The 21,946-nt window shown below is 49.8% G+C and overlaps 1 protein-coding gene across 2 annotated transcripts in view; it reads right to left on the bottom strand.

Annotated features, from left to right (window-relative positions):
* LRRC20 (leucine rich repeat containing 20) overlaps positions 1-19,097 on the bottom strand; it is a 111,396-nt gene extending 92,299 nt beyond the window's left edge. For both annotated transcript variants that reach the window (XM_032423857.1, XM_032423858.1), the window contains exons 1-2: positions 19,017-19,097; positions 13,147-13,291 (exon numbers count right to left, since the gene is read on the bottom strand). In XM_032423857.1, the coding sequence (XP_032279748.1) occupies positions 13,147-13,228 (82 nt within the window). In that variant the 5' untranslated portion in view covers positions 13,229-13,291; positions 19,017-19,097. The remainder of the gene's footprint in view (positions 1-13,146; positions 13,292-19,016) is intronic.
* Positions 19,098-21,946: the final 2,849 nt, after the last annotated feature.

Genomic DNA, 21,946 nt, shown 5'->3' on the forward strand with positions numbered 1-21,946 from the left:
GGTGAGTTCGAGCCCCATGTTGGGGGTAGAGATTACTTAAAAATAAATAATTTTAAAAATAGGTTGAATAAATACAAAGGTTTATAGCTTTCAAAATCTTTGGTAACCTGAAACTTTGAAGTTTTGCTAAGTTTAATGATAAACTGGGTTGAATTCACTGGTTAGCTAAGTCTTTTCCAAATAAGACAGAATACAAAAGCACTGATTAATGAACGTAGGTTTGTCTGCTTTTGGCTTCTTACTGCAGAGAAACTGAGGACACTTGGGTCTGTTGGTAAATGTGCTTTGTGCTTTATTGAAAGTTGTACTATGAAAAAAAAAACACATTTCTAGAAATTATGAAATGTATTCATAAATTTCCAATCTGAAGAATTCTGGGGTAATAGTTCACAGTTGGTCACTACTTAGTTTTCACTGGAGATAGGTTTCTAAAAGTAAAAGTTCTGATAAATGTAATTAAGACTGCTGGAAAATGATAAGGCAAGCAACTCTGAATGCCAAGGAAACCAAGATGTGTTGTTGGTGAGAAAGGTGTGAGGAATGGGAATACATTTTCACTGAGGAAAGAAAAAAGTAAATTTGTCCTAAAATGAGACTGGTGTGAGAGAGAGAGAGAGAGAGAGAGAGAAGGGTTAGGTCAGAATATGAATAAAAAAGAAAGTTGTAGGTTTGTGAGGGGAATCATTGGAAAAGAATTTTATGTGCGTCAGGACTAAGATTGGAATGAATGAATTTTAGAAGTACATTGGTATAAGATTGAGATTCGGCGTCTCTCTGTGTTAAAAAGACAAAGTTTTCTTGGGTTCTTGGTCTGCTCTTGATAAGAAATTATAAACAAAGTTGTTGTTTTTTTAATCTGCCCAGGAAACCAAAGTTTCTATGCTTTGTCTATCAGGTGTTTCATTATTTAAGAGAACTGAAACTTCTCAATATCAGTGGAGCTATGTTTTGCTAAAAACTAGGTAAACTTCTGTGTTTGCCTTTGGAATCTGTAATTGCCACCCTGGTTAAATAGATAAGTAAATATTAAGTCCTATTTAGGTATGTACTTTAAAACCTTCAGAGGTTTTTGACAAACGTTCCCAAATATTCAAATTCTAAATGAAGTCTTTTTGACTAATCAGGGGTGCCTGGCTGGCTCAGTCGACAGAGCATGTGCCGCTTGATCTTGGGGTTGTAAGTTCATGCCCCGCTTTGGGCATAGAACTTACTTAAAAAAATAAGGACGCTTTTTGACTAATTAGGCTTGTTTATTCAGCATGTTAGGTTACATGGGAAGCACTGTCAGACAAACGGTGATAACCTTCTTAGGTTATATTGTATGAGTAAATGCTATAACCGTTCTAGAAATCATACGAAATCCCTAAAGTTTTAACATGTCCTGGTATAAAGTCATCTCTTGACATTCTAATTATTGAAATGTTGTGTGTCACAGAAATAACTGCATTTCCTTGTCAGCTGCACTATAATGAACTGTCATCCAATCTTTAACCATGTCCATCTTTCAGTGTTTTGTTATTTACAGTATTGTTCTGATGCTCTTGAAAGTGTTTCATCTTTTGAGGAGATTCATGAAAAGGACTTTTTGACAAATACAGTACGTTTAAGATCATAAAACTAAACTGGGTAAGAATTTCCGGAACTAATGGAAAAGCCGCATTCAATCAGAACAAGAATTAGTAACGTGGGACTAAATGAATTGAGAAAGATGATTAGAGTTTTTATGACTCTTATTTGAAACATTGCTGGTTCTAATGTTTGCTCTTTTAGATTTAAGAAAACTTTTTCTCTTACGCTCTGACTTACAGGGGTGCCCGGGTAGCTCAGTTGGTTAAGTGTCCGACTCTTGATTTTGGCTCCGGTCATGATCACAGGATGGTGAGATCGAGCCCAACACTGGACTCCATGCTGAGTGTGAGCCAGCTTAAGATTCTCTCTCTTCCTCTGCTCCTCCCCCAGTTCTCTCTCTCTCTCTCATTCTCTCTAAAATAAATAAATAAATCTTAAAAAAAAAAAAAAAAAGAATCTGTTCTCTTAACAGGACACCTTTGGCTATATTACCAAGGTTTTAACTGGAAGGTTGTATTTAGAGAAAGACATGCATAGATTCAGATATGACCAGACAGCTTTAAGGACCTAAGGTTGACTTTATGGAGCCAATAAAACCCCTTAGAAATGCTGGCCCAACATCTTGCTAACAGAGTTCCCAGCAATCTTACCAAGTGAGTAAAGAAGGTCACTTCCTGGCACATGCAGGAACCTCATGATATTTGGGGGACCTTGAGAAGAGGAATTCACTCAAATCTACAAGTATTGCGGGCAAACTGATGGCAAATATTTGGCTTGGCTTCTGGCCTTTAGAAGCTATTAAAAGTTCAATCTAAAATTCCTTATAAAAAGTTCCAGCAAAACAGATTTAAAAGAACTTACATGGTCAATCACTATTCTTTCTGTGCTTATATAAATAAATTAGGCCAAGTTTGTTAAAACTGGACTTATTTTACAAATAAATTTGTCTTATTTTGGCTATTTTTGTTTTTTGTTTTGTTTTTAAAGATTTTATTTATTTATTTGACAGAGAGAGGGAACACAAGCAGGGGGAGAGGGAGAAGCAAGCTTCCCCCAGAGCAGGGAGCCCGATGCGGGGCTCGATCCCAGGACCCCGAGATCATGACCTGAGCTGAAGGCAGACGCTTAACAACTGAGCCACCCAGGCGCCCTTATTTTGGCTATTTTTGGTAAAAAATGAGGGTGATTATAGAAAGAAAATGTTTCAGGTAACACATCTTTGTAGATGTTAGATTTTAATACCATTCATTAGAAACTAGACCAGATCCTAATTTCTTCTAGTGCCCTCCAATGCCTGGCTACAACTCTCCAAACTAACATGTTGATTTTTTCTCCCGCCCTTTTGACCTAGAATCATTTGAGAACTAAAACTGCCCTTTTTTCCTGAAGCCCTACAAACTAAATTTGATGTAAAGAAATCGGCCACAATAGCTCACATGTACATAATCTCTGTGCCTATTGCTCAGTGGGCCACTAAAGATCATCAGAGCCATCTGAACTACAAACCAGGATGAGAAGTAGATGACATCAGGGTAGACTACTTTCCCAAGATTCGGGACCAGGCCTGTGGTTCTACTCTTCTTCCTTTTTAGATTGTAATATTAGAAGACAATAAAAACCTACGTGTTTGCTTTCATCTCCCCCTTTATTATATTCTGGTAAAATATCATGGTTACTCATTAATTTAACTAATATAACCTCAAATACTCCCCTAGCACCTTATTATAATGGAGAACTTAGGTAAAATGTTTATGACCTCTTGGAAACACTCTAATGTTCCGTTAGCTTCTGGTGCTTATACATTATGAAGGGCCTCCACTAGAAAAAACCTCTCAAGAAATACCATCTAACTCAAACTTAAGCTGCATTGTATATAACATTCAACGGATTGACCCTTGTGTCTCTATAAACTTAGGTGATAATTTATGAGAAAGGCTCCCAGGCACAATGGGAGAAACTTAGTGGTAGCTTGTCCAACATGCCAAAATATCCAATGTAATCACTAACCATGTTTTTGTGGATGGAAAAGCCTAAGACGAAATTAAAAAAAAAAAAACAGAAACATGGGTATCTTTCAGAGACGCTGTTCTGGGAGTGACTTGGATTCGGCCCCCTCCCAAATCTAACTTTGCCATACAACCCAGAAGATTCTGAGGTAACTACTGGTCAGTGGCCTTTCCTAACCGCAGAAACCCAAAAATGTACAGCTTTCCTCATCTGTGGAAAATCACTAAAGACTCCTGTATCTTATATAAATGTTCAGTTATTGTCCTCAGTACCCAAATGTATAGCCGACCAGGCTTTGACATTTTTCAATGTCTTAATAGGAACTATTGTAGATATCGCCAGAGTTCTTCCCATCGGAGGAAAATGGGCCTCTTCAGCCAATGATTCTTTCTGGATTCCAATATCTACTGACATCTGCAAATTCAGGCAAGATACATGGTTATGCCCTGAACAACAAGGAACCCTGAATTCACTCCAACTTGGCCTATAACAGCTATGCCCATACAAATGGCTATGTCCATAACATAGGGTATATAAGAAAAGGAAGATTTCATTGGAAAGGTTTATAAAACACCTCTGTAATACTCCTTGATTTATTTTGTAACCAGAGTACTTTTCACCATAATGCTACGGCTATATGGTGTAATATTAGCTTTGCAACTCAAACAGAATTGCCTGATGCTAACAAAATTATGCTGGGGCACCTGGGTGGCTCAGTCAGTTAAGTGTCCGACTCTTGGTTTCAGCTCAGGTCGTGATCTCAGGGACATGAGATCGAGCCCCATGTCATGCTCCACACTCAGCGGGGAGTCTGCTTGAGATTCTCTCTCTCCTTCTCCCTCTGCCCTTCCCCCTGCTCACGCTCTGTCTCTCAAATAAATAAATAAATAAATAAAATCTTTTTAAAATTATGCTAATATTGGGGTGCCTGGGTGGCTCAGTTGGTTAAGTGCATCTTTGGCTCAGGTCATGATCTTGGGGTCCTGAGATCGAGCCCCACATCAGGCTCCCTGCTCAGCAGCTCTGCTTGTCCCTCTCCCTCTGCCCTTCCCCCTGCTAGTACGCTCTCTGTCACTATCTCTCAGATAAATAAGTAAATAAAATCTTTTTAAAAATTATGCTAATATTAATATTGATGACCAAATGTTTTGGAAGATAGAATTATAACCACCACAAGATGTAATATTTATGGAAACCAACTGGCCAGGGAAATTGTTACATATAATAACAGACAATTTAATTACCATTTAAACCAATCAGCTCAACTATATCACAAAGCACAAATAACCGTAGATAAAGAAGGTAAACAGATACTCTAATTTAAGATGATCAAAGTACTTAAAATGGATTTTTCTCTTGTCTTTCTAATTCCGTACCTATTCCCTGTTGGTTACCTCAAATGTTATTAATTGGGCTTTTATTACTATTTCTGTATTTAGGCTATAAATATCACCCCAAAAATGTAAAGGCAAAACTCACCACAAAGCACACATACATGTTTGCAAGACAATTTGGTCTCACTGAAAAAGTATATATCAATTGTAATATTCCCTATCAGAGGCCCTACTATTGACTCCCCGGCATAGACTCCTAGGTGACCTAAATTGGGCCTAGCATCGAGAAACATGATGGACCCAGGGCAGATATAAGCAATCACCCTGGAATCAAGGGACAGAATAATGGCCATCAATACTTTCTGTCAAAAGATTATAGGTCAGAAGGGGGAAATGATGAGAGAAAAAACTCTCTAAAGGCCTGCTATACAAAGGAAGCCATTTCAGATTTCTTTCTAAGTCAATGTGACTGTATATAAAACTTTGTTCAAACCAAAAACCTGTTTTATGGCCCGCCACACGTACCCTGTGCATCTCCTTTGTGAATGAGTGGCCTGCAGAAAAACCATCTTGTCCTTGAGATATCGACCAATGCTCCTACTCCCTACAGTCCTTCATCATAACGTTCGTGACTCCTGCCTATATGCTAATCTACAATTTTCTGAGCTTTTCCAAGATGTAACAAGTATATAACCTGTAATATATAACCCTGTAAAATCCGTTCATTCTGCGGCGCACTTTCTTCCCCACACAGAGCGTGTTTCCTGGGCAGCTGTCCTAAGTTGGGCTCTAATAAAACTCTCCTTCTTGCTTTTAGAGATTCTAAAAGGTTTGTTCATTTTGCATCAACAATAGGACTTCGCTGTAGAAACTACTGAAGGTGACACCCGAGGGCTCCCCTTACTCTGCCGGGTCACACAGCCTTGTCGTCCCCCTCGCAAGCACCAGCCTGCCTGCCTGCGGCCACGCCTTTACCCAAAGAGACGCCCTCCCCTACAACGGCCTTCCCCGCACGCCTGACCCACACCCACACACCCAAACCTGCTCCCTCCTCGGGGGGCTCAGCGGCAATGCCCCCTCTTCCACACCACCCCTCAGCACGGGCGCTCAGCCAGTGCCCAGGGCGTATACAACTACAGACAGTAGAAGCAGTACTCAGCCACTTGGTTCGTTTTCCATCCTGCAAGTGTTTCACACCTGGCTAATGGCCTCCTTGCTGTGCAGGCCTCTCCGCCTCCCACAGGGCCTCCTTGGAGCCCACTCAGGGTTGGACCAGTTCTCACAGCCGGGCAGTGTCCTTTCCGCAATGGAAGAATGACGGGGGAGGGTTAAGTGGGGAGTCCTGAGCGGTCTGCCCCACAGCGGAGGGGCTGAGGGCACCTGTCCATGCACCCAGCAGATGCATGCTGAGCACTCTGTGTGGGGCAGCACTGCGGTGACCAGGAACCCAAGACACGGGATGGCCATGCTGGAGGTCACCCACCACTGACCCCCACTCTTAGCCTCCATCCCCCCAGAAGTCTAAAGTCCACAGTGGGGCTGGAGGAGGGGCAGGTGGGACTTGTGGCCACTGGAGCTCCCAAAGCTCTAGCAGGGGATTCCGGGAACCCCAGCAGAGAGACCTGAGCCACACCTGTTGGGCTTTGGGGTCCTCTCTCACCACTGCTGGAAACAGTCCAGAAAAAGTCTCAGGACCCCAGCTAACCATCCTCACCCCTAGCCATTCCAGAGCTTGTCAGTCTAATCCCAACAGGGCTTTATAACTAGCCCTCTGCTTCCATAAGACACGATGCCAAGGAGGAAGGGGCCAGGGCACAGAGGACAGGGTGGGAGGAAGCCTGGCTTCCCACTGCTTATCCTTTGGATCTCATGCTCTGTACACTAGGCACATGTAATACCGATCAGATTTTTTTTTTTTAATCAAAGGTTCATAGTGATAGCAGCCTGCCTTCCCAATTGAGAGGCAGGAAGCTGAGGACACAGATCAGAGGCTTCCAGCCCTCGTGGCGAACAGACAGGTGGCCCAGGCCAGGCGGAGGGCTGCCCTCTGAGGGCCCACTCCCTCTTCCGCACATTCAGAACTGACCTGTGCCTGGCTGGCCCTCAGGACTCCCCCGGCCAGGACACAGCCGAGCAACAGGCACACCCGTCGTCCCCGCCAGCACCAGCTTCCTGGGCTCAGGGCCAGGCATGCGGGCCCCTGGCTAGGGTCAAGAAAAACTGCTTCCCCCACAGCCCCTGGCGGCTCCCCTCCCTGACAGCGTGCCTGAGAGAGCACATGTGTGTGTGTGTGCGTGTGTGTGTCTGCCTCCCCCTCCAGACTGGGCACTCCTGGGCCACTTGGTTCCTCTAAGTGGGGTACACACAGTAGGTGCTCAATGTGGTGTTTCTTGAAAAAGGGCAGTGTCTGACCCAAGGGAAGATATTCTGATTGAGTGTATGTATTAAGTGCTTCCTGAATACTGAGCTTTCTGAATACCCTTGCTCGAGAAAGGGGCTGCAAAATCAGATCCCTGCGGGACCCAGCTAGGAATGTAAATACAGGACGTGAGCTGGGCTGGGAGTGGAAGCCCTCATCAGGACGTGGGCATTCACGCCTGCCCAGCAAGTCTGGTCAAGTCTGGTCAAGTCCCGGTCTCAGCCACCTGTCACCTGGTCGGCCGGTGACATGGCGCCATCTGCTGGTGAGAGCAGAAGCAGCAAAGTGGGGATGAGCCTGCGGGGGGGGGGGGGGGGGTGGGAAGGGGGGGTCCCTTCTCTCTAGCTTTGGTCTGCCCACCTGACTATCGCACAGCTCCTGGCCTAGCTGCTCAGTTCCCTGAGGATGGATCACACCCATGTTCACATTCATTCTCTCTCTCTCACACACACACACACCCAGGCCTGCCCAGCCCCCCAGAACCCACCACGAGAAGGAAGTTCCAGATTGTAAATCATAAGCCAGTGGCTTGTTCAAGGCAGGGAAGACTCATACAGGGTTCATGTTCAAATGCAGATCACCTTGCCCACCCTGAGATTTCACCTTTAAAGCTCTCAAGCGGGGTCCATGGATCTGTCCTTGAACAGAAGCAGCCCGTAGCGGCTGTCCCCATCACCACCTGAGACATCTTAAATGACCAGGCAGATACTAGCTTCTGATAATCTCCCTCCTTTTCAAGGAACAGGGGTAGGCCCGACCGTGGTTCCAGCAGGGCGTGAGCGGAGAGGCAAGCATGCGAGGGGAGCAGGGGCGCCACGTTCTCATCTCCTCCCCTGGCCCTCAGCGGGAAAGGCCACCCAGAGCTGGGACAGAACTGGCCCCACCTCTCAACACCTGCATCACATCCTCAGCCTTAGCTCCAGCTTCTAGGAAACCAGGAAACTCCTACTTCAGAAGCAACGCGGCAGAGGAGACAAGCTGAACACTTTTGTGCCACCAACCCCTTAAAAAACCCTTGATTTGCAAAGCTCCGCCTCGGTTTCTTCATCTGTAAAATGGAGATATTAAGATCACTCCCGTCCCAAAGTCATTGTGGGGATTCAGTGAGGCAGCCAAGTGCTGCCACCACTGCCTGGAGTTTAATAAGAGCCAGCCGCGGGCGTGGGAGAGCGAGAGGAACGTCCACGGGACAGCAACAGGCAGCCACTGATGCTCCGCCGGCCACAGCTGCTGGGAGGCTGGGCTGCCGGGGACTCAGGCTAAAAGGCCTAGAAGGGGGCAGGAAGGCAGCGCTGGGCCTGCCTGAGGGACGCTGAAGCCGAGACCCCAAGGAAAGCTGGAGGTCTGAAGGCCTGCCTTCAGAGAAAGAGCGGACTAGGGATAAGACGCACGTTTTCATAAGAACGCGGCTCTGCCTTGGCCCGGGCACTGAATTAACAAAGAAAACAAATCTCCTCTATGATTCTGAAATCACAGGCCTGCCCTCACAGTGAGTGTGGGGTTTGAATATTCCTTTCCTTTACAGCCCAGAAACCCCTCTGGCCGAGAAAGATTGTTTCTAACAAAAGAGGTGTTTCTAACTTGGTCACAGGCAGGTGTCTGAGGGAAGCAACCGCAACCGCCCTGGAGGACACCCCCTCAGCCCAGACAAGGCTCTACCAGACAACAGTACAGGGTCTGAAATTACATCACATCCACCCAGAACACCCCACTGTGAGCTGGGGTCAACAGGAACAACAGACATGGGCCGCTGAGAACTCCCTGTGATAGAGGGAGTACAAAAGATAAAAAAGGCAGTAATAGTCAAATGATTAAAGAAATAAAAAATAGATTTAAACACATAAGAAAGGAATAAGATATCATTTCCTTATGTAGGACTTTTTTTTTTTAGTAAAATGTAAAAGATCTACCAGATCTGAAGAGAAAACAGAGTATATAAAATCAGATTTTTAAAAAATCCAAACAGAACTTTCTTTTTTTTTTTTTAAGTAGTCTCCACACCAGCGTGGAGCCCGACACAGGGCTTGAACTCATGACCCTGAGATCAAGACCTGAGCTGAGATCAAAAGTCGGACACTTAACCAACTGAGCCACCCAGGCGCCCCCAGAACTTTTGAAAATAAAATATGTAGCCTTAATACTCAATGATGGGTTCAAGAGCAGACTGAACACAAATGGAGAAGCAAACCATGAAATGGCAGAAGGATCTCGGAATGTAGCAGAGAGATGGAGAGAAAGGAAATATGCTAGAGCCACGGACACCCAGAATGGAACCCCAAGAGGAATTCCAGGCAAAAGAGACCCAAGGGATGGGGGGAAGCAACGTGCCCAGAGCTAATGACTCAGAATTTTCCTGAAATGAACACAGACAGGAATCCTCTGGAAGGAAGCACAAAAGACCAGAGAAAGGATGAAAAGAGGTGTCAAACATTTGTGCCCAGCACGCATCAGGCCCTGGGAAATGCCGGCTTGTGCTGGGTGCTCCTTCCCCCCACCAGCTTTGCCAGAGTCTCTGTCCCAGCCAGCCACACTCTCCCAGACCTTTCCAAGTCCCGCTCCTTGGCAAGAACGATCGGGTTTTAAAAGTCATCCCCAAAGGCCTGGGAGCCTATCCCCTGGAGAGGGGTGGGGTGCAGGGCAGCCCGGCCTGCCAAGGGAACAGTGAGGTCAGACAGAGGCCCCTGAGGGTCCGAGGACCCAGGAAGCCCAGGTGGGCGTGAGGCCTTGACAAAGACAAAGAACTAACTTGGGGACACAAAGAAAGGATGCAGAGGAAAGCCTGAGGACAGTGCAGAATTCCCAACTCTGCAAGCTCATTGGAAAATGCTGAGGAGGGGTAAGGGGCTGGGGAAAAGTGGCTTCAGCTCAAGCTGAGGGGCAGGCCAGGGGGGCCAGGGAGTGATGAAGAGGCCTGGGGTGGGGAGACAAGGGCCCGGAGCCACGGCTCAGGTTGCGGGAGAAGCAAGCCTGGCTCCGGAGGGCACCCACGAGTGCCCGGGGGGAGCACGCATGATGCTTACCTGAGTAAGGTGAGAGCCTGTAACTGAGCTCTCCCAACCCGGTCTCCGTCTCCACAGGGACCTTCTGCCCTGCAGAGACACCTGCAGCTTCTAAGCCAGCCATCCCAGGGCTACATCCCAGGCCTGTGCACAGGGAGGCAGGGAGGGGAAGCCAGCAGAAGGGAAGAAGCCGGAGAAGCCCTGTCTCCACCCACGGGCTGAGAGAAGGAAAAATCCCCGGAACTCTCATCTGCTGTTGGGAAGTATTACTTCCACCTCCTACAGTGGCAGGTGGTCCTCTCCCTAAAATCCATACTTCTCTACTTAAAAGAGTAATATGTTTATCATAGAACGTTCAGGAAATGCACAAGAGTATTTTCTAACATCCATTTGTGTCTTGTTTTATTTCCTTTCAATTTTTTCCTCTGTATATACACATGTTTAACATAACTAGCATCTCACTATAGAGACTGGGATCCTTGCTTTTTTCCAATTCATGTTCTACGGAACAATCTGCCAGTCTTCATTCAAGCATGTAATGAAATTTTATGCACCACTTTTAATAGCTCCATAAATTGCATTGTACAGCTTTAACAAAATTTATTTAAGCCATTTTCTGGGGCTGGTTTTTTAGGCTGTGTCAGATTGCTTGCTGTTTTACATGAGAACCATATTGGCTTACTTCGCCCATCTTTCAAGACTCACTTCAATTCCCACCTCCTCCAGAAAGCCTTCCCAGACGCCTTCAACACCCGCAACATTTCCCACACCTCCGAACTCCGACCACGTGTGGTGTGTCTGACCTGCCTCAGCATGGAAATCTCCTGTCACTCACTGCTCTCTGTCCCACAGCGGTGGGCTGGTCTCACATCCAGAACTCTACTGCACATAGCTCGAGGGAGCCCCCCAGCACCTTGCACACAGCAGATGCTCAGTACATGCAGAGAGCTTAGACCCCAGGCCCCTCAGACTACATGAGCCCAGGGAGCTCCACCTGCTGAAGCGTCAGGATTGCAAGCGCCCCCAGTGGCCTGGTCTGGCGCTTTGCTTCTTCGCTGGGCACTGAAGAGATAAATGGGCCTCCACTGGTCTGCCCTAACTTTAAAGACCCGGTCACCTCCCTGTGAAAGTTTCGAGCTCCAGTCAAGACAGCCAAGGCTAAATAAAACGTTCACCCCCTCTCCGACCAGGACACTGTGGCCTACCTTGACGAGGTAGGAACAGTCACCATCCCCATTACAGACATGAAGAAACCAGGTTCAGTTAGAGGTTAAGCAACCTGCTAAGGTAGCAGGCTAGTGGGTGGCAGAGTGGGGATTCAAATCCAGGCCATGTGAGTGTTAGAGAGCCTTGAACACTGGGCTAAGTACGACCACGTCAGTGACCATGGGATTCCGGAATTCTTTTCCTACAGGCCCATGGCTTTCAGCTCACCAGAAACTTCCCTCCAAAACCAACCACAACCTTCAAGTTCGTCCGCTGCCAGAGGAAATGCTTCTCTTGCTTTAGCTCAGGTCAGCAAACACTATGTGCTTACAAAGTACCTGATACAGCTCTGGCTCTTGGCGGATGGGGGCAAAAGTCCCTGCCCTCTAGGGACACTGAATGAAAAGTTACAGAGGAGGAAAGGGCAAGGGGTGGATGGTGTAAGGCTGAGGGCTTCCTGAAAGAGGTGGTGACCAAGCTCATCTTTTTTTTTTTTTTAAAGATTTTATTTATTTGTTTGAGAGTGAGAGAGACAGAGATAGTGGAAGATAGTGAGAGAGAGCACGAGCGGGGAGGAGAGGGAGAAGCAGACTCCCCACTGAGCAGGGAGCCCAATGCAGGGCTTGATCCCAGGACCCTGGCAGACAATTAACCATCTGAGCCACCCAGGTACCCCCAAACTGATCTTGAAGGCTGAGTAACCCTCCACTTTCTAGGCCACCACGCCTTGCCCAGGAGCTTCAGACACATTTGACCAATGGCTGCTCACAGAAATGCTCTACCTTCCCAGTGTCTGGATCTTTGGTCAGGCAATAACCTCCGTGGAAATGCTCCTTGGAGAGACAGACACAAACTCACGTGGGCACACACATCCCTACCTGCCTGTGGAATTCCCCTCTGTGTACCAAAGGCCCTACTCACACCCCACCCTATGTACACAATCATCCCAAGGCAGGAACGTGCTCCCCTCCCGGGGGATCCCACAATATGCCGATGGCTTAAGGGGTACACACATTCCAGCTGGTGAGACACACACACACATGCATGTAATCCTTACACATGCAAACAGTCAATAAATATCTGTTGAATTCAGTTAGATGCTTGAAGACTTGGCATAAAATGCTATGACCAAGTCAAAGCAAAAAATCTATGACACAATTCAAGTAAAATAGTGGTGTGAAAAGGGGCCTCCAGGCTGGGTGACCTGGGAAAAGCCCCCTCTGCCTTCGACCCTCCATCGCCTCCTCATCTGAAGACCAAGGCTAGGCATGCTTGGCCGGTATCCACCATCACAAGGCCGAGGTGAGCATTCAATATGGCGACACTCATGAGGCACCTGCATGGGGCCTGGGACCTGGGGCTCCTCGGCAGCGGCAGCTATTGTCGCCTGGGCCAAGGGCACACACCCACTCCAAGTCGGCGGCGGTGTAGAAAGGTTCCCTGGTGCGCATACACCAGGCACAAGTGCAATAAAACTCCCTGGAATGCTTCTCCTCGGGACGAGAGTGCTGATACTGTCTCTTTGCTCTTCTCTTTCAATTCCACATCTAAACTGATTTCACACGCTGCCTGCGGGGCGCCCTGCAGTTGGAAAGGCCCTGGCCTCACTCACCCAGGGTATCAGAGCCGCTCTCCACAGTCTCGTTGACCTTTCTTGCAACTCTGGCCACGGCCTCACCCATCTTCTTCAGCATGCAGGCGAGGGGGTCCTGCTGCCAGCCACCAGGCTGGTCTGCTGCTCACAAGGGGGCCCGTGCCTGGGGAAGACACAGGACCATGAAGTGCCCGCCCCCAGGCCGGGGACACGCCCCAAAGCCATCCTCCCGTGGGGTGGGACCCAGGCTGCAGGAAGCCTGCAGGGAGGGCGCCAGGCCACTCACTTCCTCTGGAGAGTCCCAGAGACCAGGCCGTGCGCAGCTGATCTGCCCATCAGAGGGGTGGGCAGCCTAGCCTAACCAGTTTCCTGGGTGGGTCCACACGTGTGACCTCACCAGACTCAGGGCAAGGGCTGGAAGCAGCGGCCAGGCAGGTGTGAGGACCCAGGTGTGTGCTGCCTGTGACACACTTAACAGGCAGAGCAGTGGGGAGGAGCCGGAGCGTGGCCAGCTGCAGGGGACAGATACTTGTCCCTCCATCCCACAGCCTCTGGGCTGGTGCCCTGTGCACAACCACAGGGACAGGTCCCCCAGCTCCCGGCTCACCTCACCCACCTCTGCCGGGCACCTCCTGCGTGCTGGGGAGTAGGGGCACAGAGGCAAATGGAACCAGCCTGCCAGGTCAGAGCTCACAGTCTGGGGGGGCGGGTCTCTAAGCGTTCCCTTCCCACCTGTCAACTTGGAGGGAAGGCTAGGGTTGGTTACAGTTTTAGCCTGCAAACCCGATGATCAGCCTTGATCAGAGTTTATCCATCAGACCCAGAAGGAGAAGGGGGGGAGGGGCGAGGAAAGGAAAGAAGGGAAATTGGATCACTGGGGGAGAAAAGGCTTCAAAAAGGGTGAGGAACACAAAGTTATTTGGTGTTAAAGACATGCCGGACTCTAGAAAGGTCTCCAACTCCCTGTTTATTACAGAGAAGGAAACAGGCACAGAGAGGGACTAGATGACCTGGCCAAGGTCAAAATGAGTCAACAGCAACAATGTTAACAGCCCAGCTCCACATCCAGGGCTCACCTCTTTACAAAAGTCGCCCACAACACCAGCAGCAGCACCCCGGGGACAGAATGAACTTGGGCCCAAGGTCAGTGCCCTTTTTTTGCCTCTGGATCCCAATCCCAGCTTCAAAGACAGTTCAAGGAGCTCGAATGGGCTGGCTCTCAGGGTCAGAGGTCGAAGAAGGTGGGGACAGAGAGAAGGGGGGTGAGGGGAGGGCTCGGAGTTGCTATCAGACGCCACGTAAATATGCAAATGTGCTCAACTACACAGGCAGGGCAGGCAAGGCTGAGCTGGGTTGGCCAGGCCCATCCGTCTGCTGATGGAGTTAGTGGTGAATCCAGTATGTGGGGGCATCTCACCACGGAGGCTAACGCTGAAGGTCTGAGACCCACGGTGCAGCGGAAACAGACTAGTTTTTTTGAAGACAGGCCTAGTGCCCAACTCTGCCATTTATTAGTTCAGGAGCCTTGGGAAAGATTTTTTACTCTGACCTGTAGTTTCTTCATCTGACTAGGAGAGCTAGTAATACCCACCTCACTGGATTCATATGAGGATTGAACAAAAATATTTACATCAGGGGCACCGGGGTGGCTCAGTCGTTAAGCGTCTGCCTTCGGCTCAGGTCATGGTCCCAGAGTTCCAGGATCGAGCCCCGCACTGGGCTCCCTGCTCGGTGGGAAGCCTGCTTCTCCCTCTCCCACTCCCCCTGCTTGTGTTCCCTCTCTCATTGTGTCTCTCTCTGTCAAATAAATAAATAAAATCTTTAAAAAATATATTTACATCTTTCTAGGCCAGGGCCCAGGACATGTAGGTCTCAACAAATTCTAGTCAAGAGGATAAAGCAGTACACATGCAGACAGGACAACTCATCTTTAAGGAATGACTAGAATTTCCTTCTCCACCTCCAGGAAGTCTTCCCTGATTGCCTCAGCCCTCAGTGTTTTCTCCTCCCTCTGAGTTTCAGCACCACTTAAGGACTTAGCACAAGCCACTTGGGTTGTTTGTGAGCTTTTTAAATATACATACTTGTCTCCCCAGTCGGCCTGTGGGCAGCTTGGCACAGGGAGCAGCTCTATACTGTGCTTTCCCCTCCCCCCACACTTTACACCACAAACTGAATACAGATGCCTAGTTAGATACCCCAATGGTGATGATGATGATCAACAGCCATCATTTGGGTTTCAAATCTAAATACAAGTCAATAGCCTCTTACAATAAGTCTAAGACCCTGTCTAAATGAGAAGGGTCGTAGAGTCAAAGGCTTAATGGTGCTGGGTAGACAACTTGCATAAGGTGGGCAGGGTGGGACAGTGGGGAATAGTGAGGACTATGGCAAACTAAACCCAACAACTCAACCATTCTGCCCTTAGGACCATCCCCCTAAGCCTGAGTCACAGCGATGTTGCTGGGATCTTGGTGACTTACTCTAACCCTTATGAATGGGAACACTGAGGGCTCAAGAGGGGAGACAAATGAGCTAGATGGGAAACAAAGAAGCTAGGTCTCCTAACTCCCAGCCTAGGATTCTTCCTACTATACCATGCTCCTTCCTTACCCTATCTCCAATACTTATCATCCATAATCACAAAAACATATGGAGCAGCTACTAGGTATAGGGCGTACGAATGAAGAGGGCAGAAACACAGGAAAAAGCTGTGACTTATGATTCTGATGGACAGCTCTAGGAAACATCACTGAGGCAATCCTGGCCTCCCAGCACAAGGCAAAGGGAAGGTAGATCTCCAAGCTGCCCAGGGTCTGCGCTAACCCTGCAAGGGACTGTCTGGGCTGATTACTTTCAGCCCGGCACTATGCTTACAATTCTCCTAGCTGCCACCAGTTGGGGAGGGGGGGGCGCGGGGAGGGGAGCAGGGCGGGGGATGCCTTAGGCCATAGAGCCCACTGATGAAAACTAATTAAATTAAAAATCTCACCCCCTGTGGCAAGCGAAGACACTCTACGGTGTGGGTCAGAGAATGGACATCAAAGCAGGAACAGGAGCAAGCTGCAAGGTCTGGCTGTCAGAGCAAATCACTAGTAGGAAGGGCCCCTTACATTCCAGAGGATGCTCTGGGTACAGCACAGCTGTATCCTAGACCCTCGAAAGGTACCTGCTGCCCCAAATCGCCACCCCCACTAACTGACCAGGAAACCACCTTCCCTTCACCTAACACGACTCCTCCCCTCTCAAGGGAGAATTCCTTCTTACAGTCCAGGTCACTCTCCCTCTCTCGGGTCAGATGACAAAGGCTTGTCACTCTGGCACAACCAAGGCTGTGAGAGAGGAGCATGGCAGGGCCACATGCGGTATAAGGCCCCAGATGGGGTAAAGGGGCCCGAGACTGAGGTAAGAACAAACAGAATGACAGGAGTCTGCAGTGGGTCCCCAAAAGGGCAACGTCACTGACTGCTCCTTTGGAGATCTAAACCAACACTGGGCCTCTTTAACAACAATAAAAACAAGATTTATTTAGCATATAACAGAAACCCCGAGAGAGGAGGTTGTGGGGGGGGGAGGGGTTAGAAATAAAAATAAAGCTATTCTTTTCTTTTGTTTAACACTGTTTTTGAGGAAAATAGAAAACTGTCTGGGTCACATATAAGTGGCGGAGAGAACTATGGACCTACTTCTGACGGAGTGCAAAAGCCCCTAGGCAGGGCAGCCCCCTAGGGCGTGAGGGCCCGTCTCTATAAACAACGGAGTCAACCAAAATCAGCATGCGAGGGAGCCTTCCTGGAACCGGAACCCAACTACAGAACCCCAGGAGAACCCCACAGGCTCAAGCTCTGGGCTCCTTGGGGCATCTGGCCAAACCCACAGGCAGAGTCGATAGTAGAAGAAAGTCAGAGAGTGTCCCCAAGGGACTGCAGGGAAGCCTTAGCTAATTTCAAGGCCAAGTGCTCCAAATCCTGGAGACCCTTCAGCACAGGCTCCAAAGCCACACTCATATAGCTGCTGCCCCCAGCCACACATCCCTTTCCCTGCATCCCCAATTCCTCTTTCTTGGGAGCGGGCATCATAGCCTCAGGAAATGTTTAAATCCAACAAACATCTCCTGGTCACCTTCTAAAAGGGCCACACAGGGGAATAAAGTTATAGAGATGGGGCATGGGCCAGAATGAGCTTCCCTCATCTAGGAGAGACTGAGTGACAGGAGGAAGAATGAGCTAGATGCTAGTAGGGCTGTGACGCCAGGCCCAAGGAACATGTGTGCCCCCTGCACGAAGGGAAGAGAGACATGGTCTGAGCAGAGGGACCCAACGAGATGAGAGAAAGAGGGAGACAGGTAGCCAATCTGTCCCCAGACCACTGGGGCAGGAGGCCGTAGGCCCTCCCGTAACTCTGTGCTGTTTCTCTGCAGAGAGTGAGGCAAAGTTTTCTGAGGACAGCTGCCTAAGACCAGAGTTTGGAAAGTTACCAGGATTTGTGAGCAGTTGGAAATGCCACCTCCCTCACTGGGTTATTTAGAAAAGTAAATGATACAGAACTTTTGAGAAAGGTCTTTGCCAACGTTAAGCACTTCCCACATTAACGCATTACCTGTAGGTAGTTTAACAGGTACAGACAGTAAGTTAGGATACAAGAAACTGAATGCCAGAAAAGTTGTCTTCCTTTGTGGGAGTTGGCAACAGGCCCTTCTGGATCTATGACCTAGTTTCACCGGGATACAAGGCTGGAGTTGGGGTGATTTTTGCTTAACCCCTGACTGCAGCCCCCTGCTGGCGCTCCTGTTCTCCCCAGTGAGAACTCTACCTATCTGGAGCCCGGAGATCTCTGCAAAGGAGCTGCTGCGACACCCCGTCCGCACCAGCTGCTCCTATATTTAGTTACTGGTGTGGTCACTTGGGAACTTTAGAGCCTGGCAGCCGCTCCGAAGGGCAACTCGAGCCTCCTGGGCCATGTGTGCAAGCTCCCGCATCGCTGGCTCCGGCGGGTCCTAACGGCCACGCCAGGTGGGGGAGCAGGTGGGAAGGTGAGAGGCGGAGGGCTGGATGGTATCCAAGTAGCCCCGGAAGCCCTCGAGACCTGGACAGAGTTGACCCACTTTCCCACCCCAGAGAAAGCAGCCCGCTGGGGCGTGAGCGGGACGGGCTGGCGCCTGGTTTTGAGCCTCGGGGTTCGCAGCGCCGCACGCGCGCTCCGCTCCAGGCACCTAGGCATCCTCCCGCAGCGCCTCCCAGGAATGTGCTCCAGGCCAGGGTCCCCGCGCCTCGCGCAAGGGGCCCGCCTCACCCGTCTACCCCACCCCCCGGAACCCGCAGCCAATGGCTCCTCGTCGCCGGCCCTCGGCTCGCGCGGCAGGCGGGGACTGGGGAGAATGAAGCAGGGAGAGGGGCGAAAGCTGGCGGTCGCAGAGGGTCCGGACTCCCGCGCTCCCAGGAGGCCGGGAGGCAGGCTCTGGGGCAGGCGTCTGCAGCTCCCAGAACGGAAGCGTATCCCGAGAGCGCTGCTTCAGGAACGAAATACACCACAGCTTCCCCCGGCCCGGGCGCCTCCCGCGGGGACGGAGGCCCGGCGCCACTTCCCCGGGCTCCCTACTCCCTGCCGTCGCTGCGCCCACTCCCGCGGGCCAGCCGGGGTCCAGCCGCAGTTTGCAAGCAGAAGCCGGCGCGGCGCCGGGCCCCCGGACACTGCAGAAGCCGCAGCTGATGCACCGCTGCCCTTTCCACCCGGTGACCTGGGGGAGGGGAGGGGAGGGGACGCTGCAGAACCGGGGGCACTTCTCTCCCTCTCGCCCCCAGCCCTCCAGCGCTCAGCCTCAGACTGCATTTACTTTGCGGGGCACGAAGCGTGGGGCCCCGTTCTGGGCCGCTTTCTGCTCCACTTACAGCGACAATGCCTCCTAGCGCCCTGCGCAGCGCAGTCACGCTCCCTCGGCCGCCGGCGGCGCCCCATGCAACAGCAGCGCGCGGGAGCGGGCGGGGCGGGGCGCGCGGGACCGCGGTCTCTGCGCGCACGGCCGCTCGGCCAATCGCCGCGCCAGGATAGGTGCCGGGGCGGGAGCAGGCCGCGGGCCCGGGCCGCGCGCAGCCAATCAGCGCGCCGGTCCCCACGCCGCGCACGGGAGCGGCGCGCGCGGAAAAGCGGCCCGCGCGCTCTCGTGTGCAGGGTGGATCCGCTTTGTGTGCGGCTTCTGGAGGGAAAACGCTAGGGAGGGCGGGCGCGTAGAATCGAACGTGCTACACAGAACCCGGGATCGGTAGGACTGAGGCTGCAGGTTCTTCTCAAGGGAATGGAGTTGAATTAGCCAGATCAGGGGTACTTTGAGAAATGTGAAGATGGGGGATAGAGAACTTTTCATGGGATGCCTTCAGGTGCCCATTCGGGTTTTTAGAGACGATAATTCTGGCTACCCTAAGTTATCTCACCTCTCTAAATCCCAACATTCTCCACTATAAAATAGGAGTTAAGGTACATAAATACTTTACAGGGGTCATTGCGAGGACTAATGTATGACATGTTTCGTGCAGTGCTGAGCATGACAGCTCAGGGAGCTTCACAGGCCTCCATTTATGGAGGACTCACCATATACCCTTTACGAGGCACTATGGAGACCACAAAAGAAGCAAGGCCCCTGACTCAGCCCTTGACAATGATCAACATGTCAAATGCTCTTGTCAACAGAAGCATGTACTAAATATGTAGGAGTCCTGAAGAAAGACCATTTAATTCTGCCTCTGGGGTTTGGGGCAGTCAGATAAGGAGCACACATTCCCCTGGGTCTTGATGGATGTTTTGGGTTGAATTGTCTCCCCAAAAAGAGGTATTTTGAAGTCTTTACCCCCAGTACCTCAGAATGTGACCTTATTTGGAAATAGGGTCATTGCAGAGATTAGTTAAGGTAAGGTCATACTGGAGTAGGGTGTGTATGGTGTTCTGATGAGAAGAGAAGAGACACACACACAGGGAGAAGGGCATGTGAAGACAGAGGCAGAGATGGCAGTGATGTGCCTATAAGCCAAGGAATCCCAAGGACTGTGTGGGCAAGGACCTGAAGCTAGGAAGGGGCAAGAAAGGAAACAACTCTGAAGACACCTCGATTTTAGACTTCCAGCCTCCAGAACTATGAGAAAATACAATTGTTTTAAGTCACATGGTTTATGGCAATTTGTTACAACAGCCCTTAGAAACTAATACAATGAGCGAGTAGGAATACAGGGAAGGGGATGAGAAACGTCTCCAAAGAAAGTCTTTAAACCTGAATGCCTAGTGTATGCAAGGTCCTATGTCTCGGGGTATGCCAAGATCAATGAGACACAGACCCTGCCCTCAGGGGTTACCACTCAGGGGGATGCCTGAGCAGCCATGTGTTCTGACTCCTTCCCAGGAGGACTATCTATGGAAATCTTTCCCCAACCTCATCACCACTCTATCCCTGCCACATATATACCAGGTACTGGATATTAATAACAAATGGATCAAATCCTGTTCTGCCCAAGCCAAGATCCTTATCACTCTGGACAAAGAGGACCCTGTCATTTGTTTCACTTAAAACCACCCTTCCAGGGTGCCTGGCTGGCTCAGTCTGTAGAGCATGTGACTCTTAATCTCTGGGCTGTGAGTTCTAGCCCCATGCTGGGCGTAGAGCTTACTTTAAAAAAAAGGGGGGGGGCGCGCCTGGGTGGCTCAGTCGTTAAGCATCTGCCTTCGGCTCAGGTCATGATCCCAGGGTCCTGGGATCGAGCCCCGCATCAGGCTCCCTGCTCAGCGGGAAGCCTGCTTCTCCCTCTCCCACTCCCTCTGCTTGTGTTACCTCTCTCGCTGTGTCTCTCTCTGTCAAATAAATAAATAAAATCTTTAAAAAAATAAAAAGAAAAAAAAGAAAAAAGAAAAAAAGGAAAAAGAAAACAGCCTTATATCTCTGGCCAATTTCCACACATGGATGTCTTCTCTTCTCCTCCAGGCCATACACAGACCTGAGATCGCCAGGCTCGTGCTTTTGTGCACATAGTAAGGGCTCAGTAAATCCCACGGACTGATGGCCCCTGCCTGAGGCATCCCACATTTGTTCCTTATATTCAGTCCTCTCTCCCAAGGATTTTATCCTGGACCCTCTAACTCCACAGGGAGAAGACTCCTGCCCAGCTCAAAGGCCACATCTTCTGTGGCTCATGTGTTTGCTTCTCCAGAGTACTTACTGCACCATTCCCATTACTATGCCATCTCTGCACATGTCTTTCTCCCAAGACTCTGCCTGATTTTAGATCAGCCAGAGCTTGGCATGTAGTAAGTACTTGTATCAGTCAGCACTTTCTATTCCTGCATCATAAAACACCCCAAAGTGCAGAAGTGTCTTTTTTTTTGAGGGAGGGAAGAGGCAGAGGGAGAGAGAGAATCTTTTCTTTTCTTTTTTTTTTTAAGATTTTATTTATTTATTTGACAGAGAGAGACAGAGTGAGAGAGGGAACACAAGCAGGGGGAGTGGGAGAGGGAGAAGCAGGCTTCCCGCCAAGCAGGGAGCCCAGTGCGGGGCTCCATCCCGGGACTCTGGGATCATGACCTGAGCCGAAGGCAGACACTTAACGACTGAGCCACCCAAGTGCCCCGAGAGAGAGAATCTTAAGCAGGCTCCACGCCCAGCACAGAGCCCAATGCGGGGCTCCATCTCACAACCCTGAGATCATGACCTGAACCAAAATCAAGAGACAGACCCTTAACCGAATGAACCACCCACGCACCCCAGAAGTGTCTTAAAATAATAAATATTTAGTTTACAATTTTATGGGTCAGCCTTTTAGGTTGGGCTCAGCTGGGCAGC

Source organism: Phoca vitulina, unplaced genomic scaffold, assembly GCF_004348235.1.
Source record: "Phoca vitulina isolate PV1807 unplaced genomic scaffold, GSC_HSeal_1.0 scaffold29, whole genome shotgun sequence".
In the NCBI taxonomy this organism is placed as follows: domain Eukaryota; kingdom Metazoa; phylum Chordata; class Mammalia; order Carnivora; family Phocidae; genus Phoca; species Phoca vitulina.